This window comes from Amblyraja radiata, chromosome 32 (assembly GCF_010909765.2).
Source record: "Amblyraja radiata isolate CabotCenter1 chromosome 32, sAmbRad1.1.pri, whole genome shotgun sequence".
NCBI lineage: Eukaryota > Metazoa > Chordata > Chondrichthyes > Rajiformes > Rajidae > Amblyraja > Amblyraja radiata.
In genome coordinates this window covers 19,659,577-19,672,344 of record NC_045987.1, presented here as the reverse complement: position 1 = coordinate 19,672,344, position 12,768 = coordinate 19,659,577, and the positions used below count along the sequence as shown (strand labels likewise).

The window sequence follows — 12,768 nt, the reverse complement described above, 5'->3', positions numbered from 1 at the left end:
TCACTACAATCCTCACCTTACAATCCCTTCCGAAACATTCGGCACTGAGATAGTCACGTCTAAAGGGACCTGGCATTGGCTTCGCAGGATGGACATCATCCGCAGGGCTTCAACCTCACTCCGAGGAGCGTTCACTGAAGCACATCCCAAGTACGTAAGCTTGCTGAACAAAATGCTGTCTTCTTCTGGAATCGGTGTAGAGGGACTGGAGTCTGAAGAGTCAGCTGAAAAGTCCAAATGAAAATAAACAATGTCACCTTGCTGAAGCTGATATTGGAGGAAGCTCCCACTTCCCATTCTTGAATGTATCTGTTTTTATTAGTCATTTTCAGCTGAATTAGAATCATTTTCAAAGTATATGATACTTTATACTTTATTGTCACATGCACCTAGGTTCAGTGAAATGCTTTGTTTTGCATATAACCCAGAAAAATCATGTAGCAGACCACATGTAGGCAGAACACGTGTCTCCACGTTTTGATGCAGACAAAGTTACAAATTATATTTTTTGAAAAAGGTTTAATTAACTACGAATTACAGTCTATTCTTCTGAACATTCCTTCCACCTTTACACATTGAGGCTTCTTGGAAATTTATTGCTGGGAATAAGTATTTGAAAAATATGAAAACAGTGAAATGTTTAGACAAGGATTTTCACAGTACAAAGCATTGACATCCTTAAAAAAAAAAAGTTGGAGAAAGTTCCAAATATTTTTTACTCTAACTAAATTAAATAATTTGCTGATATTTTGCTATGAAGACCTGGTAATTCAGATCACTCTTGTTCCTGTAGCAAGCTCCTCATTCAAGGCAGCTTCAGAAGAAGGGAGCATTTATTTAGTTCCAGGTGTTGGTTTGGCAATTGGGATGGTTCATTGCAGGTTCAAGCAAAATAACTTTTATTGCTTTCTTCAATCATATGTTTCCTCTTTCTTTCCACTTTCCAAATAGGAGTGTTTCACAAGCGGTGCAGGGCTTTCAGATGTGAGGTTTCTCACGAATACTGACACCACCCTGATCTACCACTCCCTGTTGTCAGATGCTTGTGTGACATTCAGTCTTGACTAAGCCACTATTCACCTTCAGTAAAATGACCGTGGGTAAGTTAGCCCTCCTAATGATTATAACCCTTCAAAATTGAGACTTAAAGTGAACCAAACCGTCTGGAATCCCTCCACTCTGTGATTTTCAAACACATACTATGTACAGAGTGGCCGTTTACTCCCCTTCAATGTCATCTGTGCAACTGTCTCAGCTCATCTGCTGCCGAAGTCCTCGTCGATTCCTTTGTCACCTGGATACAACCTTTCAATGCTTTCCTGGCAGGATACCTCTATGGACCAAAACCTGCCTTGGGTTATCCATCCATTTTCATTCTGTGCCACTGCCCAACATTGAACTCTTGGTTTGAAAAATCAAGTTGGAAATTCTCATTGCCACTTTCAAATCCCTTCAAGAGATCCTACCTCTACAATCGTATATATCTCTATAATCTACTCCTAGACCACATAAGAGCATAAGATGTAGGCGCAGAATTGGGTATTAAGCCCCTCGAGTCTGCTCCACCGGCCGATCTATTGTTCCCTCTCAATCCCATTCTCCTACCTTCTCCCTGTAACCTTTGATGCCCTGACTAATCAAGAACCAATCAATCTCCACTTTAAAAATACCCAAAGACTTGGCTTCCACAGCTGTCTTTGGCTAAATAAATTCCTCCTCATCTCCATTCTCAAGGCAAATCCTTTTATTCTGAGCTGTGCACTCTGGTCCTAGACTCTTCCACTACTGAAAACATCCTCTCCACATCAACTCTTTCTCGGCCTTTCATTATTCAATGAGATCCCCCTTTTAAACTCCAGCAAGTACAACCCAGAGTCATTAAGCACTCGTCTTAAGTTAACCCAATCATCCCCAGGATCATTCTCGTAGACCTCCTCTGTACTCTTTCCTAGGCTTCAAATATGGGGCACAAAACTGCTCACAATATTCCAAATGTGATCTGACCAGTGCCTCATAAATCCTCAGCTTTAGCACTTCCAGTTTTATTCTCTTGCACATCCCGAGATCCCTTCAATGCAGCATTGGCCATCGGGGTGTTAGTTCTACAAATGTCTAAGTACACCATGCTGAAGATTTACATCGTAAACCAAGCTTAGGGTCATCATCCATACTCCATCCAGCTTAACACAACATTTTATCCGATTACACTTTCGTGAGATTCACCACCCATAAAAGATGCCACACACAGATAGGTTGCAGTCAAAACCAATCTATGTACTTTCAATTCCTGTAATGGTTCCTGTATTGCTTTCTAAAAATTAAAACATTAGACTCTCTTAGCCCAAGTCTACCATCTCATAGGAAATGTTATGGGTGGAAACAGGAAATAAATGTTTTAAATTAATCTTGCGACATAGTTTCAGGTCAGCTTTACATCAATCTTTTTTCATTATTGGCAATTATACAAGGACTGCATAGCAAATTTCTTAGTTTGAATCGGTATGCAACATTTATTCCATTTAAATACAAATTATTAAGAAGTCCTATTATATGGAAAGAAATACAAAAGATATCCTGCCTATTATCTCTTGGAGATGGAACTGTGCTTCATAAACAGTAAAAGGTGTTTGCATTGAACTTACAAGGATTCAGCCAGCAGAGTGCAGTAAAGTAATACACTAAAACAATGCAACACGACCAGGGATATGATAAAGTTATCTTTTTCTGCCATTACATTCCTGCACTTTCCCTCCATTAGCACAGAAGGAGGAAATATTATGTTCCAATAAAATGCTGATTAGGCAAAGTTTAAGCCTAAAGAAAATGCTGACTTGGTGCCAGTTACTGCAGAGAGCAGAGCAATTAAATATGATTGGTTCATTGCCATTGGGAACTGAAGCCAAACTCAACATTCTTTCATCCCATTGATGGCCTTAAGCTCGAGGGACAAAAGGTTGGGACACGTTGGGGAATCCTCAGCTCTGAAGAGACAAATGGATCAATGTTCCTTGAAGCATGCTCTTCCAATTTCTGCAGAGCCAGAGCAGAATTGGAAACAGGTTAGTGCTGTTTAATGCCTAACAAAGTGTTGGAATAATAGTGCAATCAAATGAAGGAATAAGCGAATCTGGACATAAATTTAACCATGGAGAAAATAACAGGCTCTGAAAACAAATGTGTAGATGGTAACGTGGCATAAGCAAAATCTGCAGGACAAGAATTTAGGAATTAAAGCACCGGACATAATAGTCCTTCAGAGTAATCTACGTATTAGCCAAGTTTAATGTCTTTAATGTTTGATCTTTAATGTCCTCTTGCAAAGAGACTATTCTCCACTCTCAATTCCTCCATTTCCTCCGCATCTGCTCCCAAGACAAGGTTTTTCATACAAGTATGTCTTCATTCTTTAGTAAATATGGTTCCCCCCCCCATCTGTCATAGATGGCTCGCTCACACGTATCCGTAGGTCTGCTCACGCTCCATCTCCCCCTAGACGCAACAGGAAGAGTTTGCCTAATCCTCACTGTTCAGCCCACCAGCTTCCGCACCCACCACATCATCCTCCGACATTTCTGTCACCTCCAACGTGATCCTGCCACTAATCACATCTTCCCATCTCCACCCCTTTCCGGCTTCCGCAGAGACTGCTCCCTCTGCAACTCCTTGGTTCACTTGTCCCTTCCCACCCAAACCCCTCCCTCCACAGGTACTTTCCCCTACAACCGCAATACCTGCCCTTATACCTCCTCTCTCAACTCTATTCAGTTCTTATGGTGAGAGAGAGGTTCACATGCAGCTCCTCTAACATCATCTCTTCAGCCGGCATTCCCGATGTGGGCTCCCGTATATCAGTGAGACCAAGCGCAAACTCTGCCACAGTTTCGCTGAACACTTATGCTCGGTCTCCCAAGTCCTACTGGATTTACCGGTTGCTAACTCCCCTTCCCATTCCCTTACTGACTTTTCTGTCCTTGACCTCCTCCATTGCCAGAGTGAGGCCACACGCAAAGTGGAGGAACAGCAACTCATATTTTGCATGGTTATCTTACAAAACAACGGTATAAACGTTGAATTCTCTCATTTTAGGTAACTTACACACATTCCCCTCTCCCCATTTTCCTCCATTAAAAGAACAGTGGATTTTGACATAGTGCTGCTGCCTCACAGCTCCAGGGACCTGGGTTCACTCCTGATCTTTGGTTCTATCTGCAAGTAGTTTGCTTGTTCTCTCTTTGAATGTGTGGGTTCCTCTGGGTGCTCCAATTTCTTCCCATATCCTAAAGGTGTGCTGGTGTGTATATTACCTTTAATGTTGGTGACTGGTGGGGGAAAAAGTCAGGGGATTGCTTCATGGACAAGGGAGCGTGAACAGTTTTCAGGGAAATAAGTAGGGGAATGAGAATAATGTAATAGTCTGAAAACTGGCCCAGTTTTAATAGGCCAAATGGTTTCCTACTAATAATGAAAGAACTATGAAAATGCAGTAGTTGACGACTAAATGATAAATGATTTCAGTGTGCCGTTTTGGAACATATGACAATAAAACATTTTTGACTCTTGGCAATAGCCTCAGATGCAAAGTGGGCAATGTCATTATTTACTTATTCACTCAGAGGACAGCACTTTTTGCCCATACCCATTTGTCCTTGAAGGTGGTGGCAAACCAACATATTAAACTGCAGTGGGCCTTCTGGTGGCAAATGAGTGGCATTTCAGTCACATAAAGACCAAGGATAGCAGATTCCTCTCGCTCCCCCACCCCCCCTCCCCCCTCCTTGTTTTTACAACAATCTGGTTTTATACTTTTAATCTGAATGTTGTTAACCTGAACAGTGGGGAATTTGGCATGATTTAACCACTTCTCTAAAGTACCTATGGGAGAACAATGGACAAATACTGGTTTTACAATAAAAATATTCAGCAATTTATTTAAACAACAATAGGTGTGAAGAGAGAATTAATGTTGAGGAAGTTTGTTACATTGTATTAACTCATTTTTCCCCAGCCCCGTTCATTCAATCTTCTCCCCGCTCCCGTCAGGCAGAAGATACAGAAGCTTGAAAGCACACACCATCAGTCAGAAGATACACAAAAATGCTGGAGAAACTCAGCGGGTGCAGCAGCATCTATGGAGCGAAGGAAATAGGCAACGTTTCGACCCGAAACGTTGCCTATTTCCTTCGCTCCATAGATGCTGTTGCACCCGCTGAGTTTCTCCAGCATTTTGTTGTGTACCTTCGATTTTCCAGCATCTGCAGTTCCTTCTTAAACACATCAGTCAGAAGAGCTTTTCCCCCCTCTGTTATCACATTTCTGAACCGTCTGTCCACAACTGTCCATACAGTGCCGATTCTCCAACTTGCCTCACTCCGGGTCATTGGAGTTTTTCTCTGGAACTGTTACACTACAATGCTGAGAAACAATACACTGCACTCTGTATCTCTCTCTCTCTCTCTCTCTCTCTCTCTCTCTCTATCTCCGCTCTACTTTCTGACAATTGAATTCATACATAGTATCATCTGATTTGATTGAATAGCCCGAAAAAACAAAGCTTTTCACTATACATAAATACTCGACGATAAATCTAAACCTAACACAAATTACTTTGATGGTGGAGAATAATAAAACAAAGGTTTTAATGATTAAAATTTAATAAAAAGTTATGTATTTACAGAAAACTGTATCAGGTACCACTCCCCCCACCTCCTCCTCCTTACCCCTACTCCTCTCTTGATCCATACCAATGGTTTTTGCTTCCTTTAGATCAGCAATTGGTTTTAGAATACCACTTACCATCCTGCGGGGGTTTAATTGGCAGGCTCATTTCTGGTTTCTGGGCAACCACCATTAATCCTGAATACACAGGCGATGGAGTTAATGAAATGTCCTCAGTCAGTGACTCCTCGCTTGTTGCAGAGGTTGGCATTGCTTCTGAAGGTTCCCTGGCACCTGTTTGACCTTCCATTGACGAGTCCATCAATACATCTTCCAACTCCTTCTGGAGTTGCTGTTCACTTCCATTTCCAACTATCTATGAGGTAGGCAACACAAGGAAGGCAACATTTATTATCACATTGCACTGGTGCTGCAAATAAATGCAAACATCATTTTAAATTGTGCACCCAAACAAAAGTACATTTATAATTCCTATGTTACTTCTAGGAAACCATTGGAGCGGAAGCTAGTTGTCATTTTCTGGAATCGCTGTTTGCCGTTTAAACCATTTTAACTTCTACAATGTTTCACATTATATTGCAGAAAAACAAGGGTGACTCATATTTTTTTTTAAATCGCTAGACAAACGATTGAAAATTAAGCTTTCAATACTTAAAGGATTGTAAAGTAAATAAACAATTAAAAAGTCAAAAAAGATAAATGCAGTATCTGAGATCCATACCTACCCATTAATGCCATGAACTCACTTGTATAAAGTCAAACACTTCAACTACCGTGCAATCTACACCCAAAACAAGTTACATTTTTTGATCACTCGCTAGCAGCAACCACCGACTGAAGTAGAACAGGAAGATAGAATGCTATTTCAGCAAGTAGCAGTAGCTGCAGGAAATCGTTGTGATAAAGCAGAATTTCAGAAACTCCAAAAATAAAATGGTCAGATCAGAAGATGGAGGAAAGCCCAAGCAATTTCAGAGATGCTGAATAGCAAGAGTAACTGGTGCATTTGGTTAAAACTTTAATTGATCCATAAGCTAAAAAACCTCACAGTCTGGTTAACTTTTAAACACTTGTGGAACTGGGGTGCATCTTTGGTGCTCCTCCTAATGCCCCCCCTCCCTCCCCAATCTTTCAATAGTTTAAAGTACAAAGCAGATATACATTCACCCACTCAAAACTGCAAAAGTAGCATGCAGATCATATGCTCCATGGAAAAGTCCAATGTTAGCATTTCCTATGGAAATCCCTTTCCAACATTATCTGTCACAAATTTGCCCAGTAGACACTGCCTTTCATTGACCTCCTCGCCATCAAAGGGATCTAAAGGAAGCCAGCATTAAAGACCCACATCATCCTGGCTACACTCTCACTTCAAATCGGGAAGGAGGTACAGGAGTCCGTAAACCATGACCACCAGGTTCAGAAACAGCTTCTTCCCCGCATCAATCAGGTTCTTGAACACTACACGCTACTCAACCATGAACCACAGACTGAATTTGGTTGCACTGAAGGTTTATTTTCTGTTCTGATATTGGGGTTATTCATATATAATACACAAAATGTTAATAAAATATCTATGTGTATTGTGGTGGCAGGCCTGTTATGCTGCTGCAAGTAAGAATTTCATTGTTTCATTGTCTATACACAAGACAATTAAACACTCTTGACTTTATAATCAAGTGTTCAGCTTGCCATTTTATTTCTAGTCCGTTCCCTAGCCCTCAGTACTTCTTCGTCTGAGAGATGTGAAATAAACACATTTCAGAAGACCAGAATTTCTCAATTGCCTGCTAATCTGAACAAAAATCACATATTACAATGCATAAGCAGGTCCTTCAGCCTATCCAGCCCATGCCAACGTCGACCGGTTCCGACCTGTCGCGATGATGCTTTGGCTACATTCCAATTCCTATCACTGTCTTCAAATAACCACAGGCATTCTGATGCTGAGAGACAACCTTCCTTGTGCACCAGTCACAATTGAAGTGAATTAAAAGCACACTACTCAATTCCCGATTCATGCCTTTTCATAGGCAGAGAGTTGTACTCAGCAGAAGTGTCACATGGATGAAGAGAAACAAAGAAAAGTAAATGATGCCAACAGGCAGATAGGCAGACCAGAACTGGATTAAGGAACAGACGATGAAAGGGAGAATGCTGATCATCCAACTCAACACAAGCAATGCCACCTTTACAGTTGTAGGGTCAAAGCCTAGATAATTTACCGTCTAATCATTTTGCCCTGGTACTGCCTAGAGCGATTTCAGGTACAAAAAAAACAGCCACTGCATTCAATGTTCAAACAGCACAGCATTGGAAATATATACGCGTCATGTGCAGTCAAATCACAGTGGTTCTTCTGTACATTGGCATAGGAGATACTGGAAGTGTCACAGGGTATGGGGTTGGGGGGTGATCCAATCTCAACGTCCCATAACCCGGGCGCTGGCACAACCTGAGACAATAACCTGTCCTGAACTGAGGTAACTGCCTGGTCAAAAGCGAATAACTTCATAAAGAACAATGTTGAATTGAATAAACTTTTCTTCCATTTAATTCTCATTTAAAAAAATAATTTTAAGCAATAATATCTCTCAGATTTCATGAAATCGTTGAAGGCGCAATCTTGACGAAATTATTTACCCCATGTTTTTACCCCTTAAACTCAATAAGGCACACGACATATAAAGCAAGTACAGAGAAATAGAAAGATAGATAGACAGGGTTAAATGAAGTATCATCGAGAAAGCTCCTGAACAATGGAAGCAGGAATAGAGCAATTGGGCTAAACGATATGTTGCAATACTCACAGTGCCCTCCATAATGTTTGGGACACAGACCCATTGTCTATTAATTGCCTCTGTACTAAACAATTTTAATTTTTTATTTTTAAAAAAAAAAAAAAAAAAAAAAATCACATATGGTTAAAGTGCACATTGTCAGATTTTAATAAAGGTCATTTTTATACATTTGTTTCACCATGTAGAAATTACAGCAGTGTTTATACATAGACACCCCCCCCCCCCCCCCCCCCCCCATTTCAGGGCACCATAATGTTTGGGACACAGCAATGTCATGTAAATAAAACCTGTCATGTTTAGTATTTTGTTGCATATCTTTTGCATGCAATGACTACTTGAAGTCTGCGATTCAAGGACATCACCAGTTGTTGGGCGTCTTCTCTGGTGATGCTCTGCCAGGCCTATATTACAGCCATCTTAAGCTTATGCTTGTTTTGGGAGCTAGTCCCCTTTAGTTTTTTCTTCAGCATATAAAAAGCATGTTCAATTGAGTTCAGATCGGGTGATTGACGACCACTTGACCATTTTTTAGCTTTGAAAAACTCCTTTGTTGCTTAGCAGTATGTTTAGAATCATTGTCTTGCTGTAGAATGAACCGCCAGCCAATGAGTTTTGAGGCTTTTTTTTTTATTTATTAAACTTGAGCAGATACGAAGTGTCTATACACTTCAGAATACATTATGCTACTACCAACAGCAGTTGTATCATCAACAAAGATAAGCAAGCCAGTGCCTTCAGCAGTGATACATGCCCAGCCCATAACACCCCTACCACTGTGTTTCATAGATGAGGTGGTAGGCTTTGGATCTTGGGCAGTTCATTCTCTCCTCCATACTTTGCTCTTGCCATCACTCTGATATAAGTTCATCTTCATCTCATCTGTCCACAAGACCTTTTTTTTATAACTGTGGTTGCTCTTTTAAGTACTTCTTGGCAAAAACTGTAACCTGGCCATCCTATTTTTGCAGCTAACCAGTGGTTTGCATATTGCAGATAGCCTCTGTATTTCTGGTCATGAAGTAGTCTGCGGACAGTGCTCATTGACAAATTCACACCTGACTCCTGAAGAGTGTTTCTGATCTGTCAGAGAGGTGTTTGGGGATTTTTCTTTATTATAGAGAGAATTCTTCTGTCGTCAGCTGTGGGGGTCTTCCTTGGCCTGCCAGTCTCTTTGCAACTAGTAAGCTCACCAGTGCTCTCTTTCTTCTTAATGATGTTCCAAACAGTTGATTTTGGTAAGCCTAAGGTTTGGCTGATGTCTCTTACAGTTTTATTCTTGTTTCTCAGTCTCATAATGGCTTCTTTGACTTTCATTGGCACAACTTTGGTCCTCATGTTGATAAACAGCAATAAAAGTTTCCAAAGGTGATGTAAAGACTAGGCGCTGAGAACTCTCTTATACCTGCATTAAGGAAGCAATTAAACACACCTGTGAAGCCATGTGCCCCAAACAATATAATTTCTACATGGTGAAAACAAAATGTATAAAAATATCCTTTAATAAAATTTGACAACGTGCACTTTAACCACATGTGATTTTTTCTATTACAAATCTCAAATTGTGGAGTACAGAGGCAAATAAATAAATGATGGGTCTTTGTCCCAAATATTATGGAGGGGACTGTACATAAACAGAGCCACATTAAGTTGAAATGACCTCAGTGCACTGCATGAGAAACAACACCCATGCACAGGACAAATATGGGTGTGATGAAATCTCAAATACACAATGAACCAGTTTAAAACTGGTTTATTGAAATATCAACAGACACAATGTAACTTCCTGCAAATACAATATAGCTCCGACACTGATTAATGCTCTTAATTTCAACATTATTTTTTACAACATCTAATGCATTCCCCGAGCCAAGAAAAAAAATATTTTAGCATAGCCAGTAAATCACTGCTCTGCTGTAAAACACAAAACCACACCCTGAAATGTGCTTTACTTTAAAAACTAATAATTGCAAAAATATTTCATTGCTCTACTCACTAATATAAAACTTATATTGTTTATCCCCAAAAATTGAATATCTCCAATGGACAATGTTCTTACTCTCTGTCTCTCTCCCTCGACAAAACCATCTGATGTCTACTTGCTGTATGCAATAAAGCTATTCCAAATTAAATCTGGATTACCTTTTTTGCACTAAATCCATTTTATTGACTTTACCTGTTCAAGAAGGAACTGCAGATGCTGGAAATTCGAAGGTACACAAAAAAGCTGGAGAAACTCAGCGGGTGCAGCAGAATCTATGGAGCTATTCGCTCCATAGATTCTGCTGCACCCGCTGAGTTTCTCCAGCTTTTTTGTGTACCTATTGACTTTACCTATCTACTTCAACAGATCCATCTGTTACCATGTTATTCAGTCAATGCTCCGTTGCTCCATGAAGCACTCCTCTTAAATCCCTCTTAAAAGTCTAATAGCAAATTATGGATTTTCGATTCTCCCTCTTCCAGCTTGACACCATTTTCTACACCTTGCAAGGTCTTACACTCAGATGTTCTTAATAAATACATACCAGCCTCATTGCTGATATGTGTTCATGGAAAAGTACTTCCAGATTAGAAAATATTCATTTTACAACAACATATCAAATAACCAATAGCCATCACCTTCACTGTATATTCTACATTCATGCACTAGTTTTCTCATCATCCTTCTTGTATATATTAAGAACACCCAAAGCACTTGCTGCTGAAAATAAATGGTGCACAACAGTGTGGCTGCCCTACCCACTCATACCTGCCAGGGGAACATGACCCAGCCTGGCCGAAGATGGTCGGCAAAGGGACTTCCAGAAGCCCTTTTGACAGCCAATTAACCTTCAGTTTTACCTGCAATTAAAGACAATATCTGAAAATCATCTGACGATGAAACCTTAAAGATTTTTTTTAAAAAGAAAGCATTTTACATCAATTTACAGCATTGATGTACAGAGTTGTCTTGGGGTCCATGTCCATAGTTCCCTGAAATTAACAACACAAGTTGATAGAGTGGTAAAGACAAAGCATGCTCTCTTCTTGGGACAGGGCATTGAGTACAATAATCAGATCTGTTGCAGCTTTACAAGACTTTGGCTCAGCTGCATTTGGTGTATTGTCTGCAGTTTTGGTTGCCCCATTACAGGAAGGATGTGGAGAGTTTGGTGAGGATGCAGATGATGTTTAGCAGAAAGCTGCCTGGATTGGAGCATATTAGCTATAAGGAGAAGGTGAGCAAAACTGGATTGCGTTCTCTGGGACAAAGGATGAGGAGAGACCTAGTCAAAGTATCTAAAATTTTGAGAGGCATAGATAGGTGTGACAGTACTAACCTCCATCGCAATGTGGCAGTGTCAAGGTCTAGAAGGCATAAAGTTAGGGTGAAAGGCACAAAATATAAAGGAGATGCTCGGAACAAGTTATTTTTTAACAAAGTGATGAGTGTCTGGAACATACTTCAAGTGGAGGTGGAGGCAGACGCGATAATGGCATTTAAGAGGGTTTTAGAGAGACACACTGATGTGGAGGAAATGGAGGGATGTTAATCATGTGCAGGCACAGGAGATTAGTTTAACTCACCATCATGTTTGGCACAGCCTTTGTGGATCGACGGACGTGTCCTTATGCTACACTCATAAGATCATGTGATAGGAGCAGAATTAGGCCCTTCGGCACATCAAATCTACTCTGCCATTATCATGGCTGATCTATATGTCCTTCCGAACCCCATTCTCCTGCCTTCTCCCCATAACCTGTCACCTGTACAGATCAAGTATCCATCCATCTATTTATCTACCCAGTTCTATATTATACTTAAACCCATGTAAATTAAATCTAAATCTCAAAACATAGGAATGCAAATAACCAAAAGTTATCACCCTCCAATGCACTCCTCTACAATAAAATGAATGGATCATTGGACTGTTGCCTAGTCTAACTTGGCATTGATGCAGCACGCAGGTTACATTGCTTAACTGCTGGGAGGCACCAGGAAGTTGGCGCTCCACTTCTAAAATCCAAGGGCTGCAGCCAGAACGATAGTGCAAGAGCCTCCCAGGAGGTCAGACTTCCACTGGTGCTTTTGTTGGCCTCAAGAGTAATCCTATTTCAATAGAACCAACCAGCCACAGCTTTGTAGCTTATTGCTGGTAGGCAGGCTCTCGGTGGACCGACCGACAGGCCTGTTTCCACGCTGTATCTCTAAAGGGCGGCACGGTGGCGTAGTGGTAGAGTTTCCGCCTTACAGCGCCAGACGGCTGGGTTCAATCCTGACTACGGGTGCGGTCTGTATGGAGTTTGCACA

The 12,768-nt window shown here is 40.8% G+C and overlaps 1 protein-coding gene across 12 annotated transcripts in view; it reads right to left on the bottom strand.

Moving 5' to 3' along the window:
- The window catches only part of rabgap1 (RAB GTPase activating protein 1), a 158,455-nt gene that overhangs the window by 116,059 nt on the left and 29,628 nt on the right, over nt 1–12,768 (bottom strand). For all 12 annotated transcript variants that reach the window (XM_033048838.1, XM_033048840.1, XM_033048835.1 and 9 more), the window contains 2 exons: nt 5,794–6,031; nt 17–224 (listed from right to left, as the gene is read on the bottom strand). In XM_033048838.1, the coding sequence (XP_032904729.1) occupies nt 17–224; nt 5,794–6,031 (446 nt within the window). The remainder of the gene's footprint in view (nt 1–16; nt 225–5,793; nt 6,032–12,768) is intronic.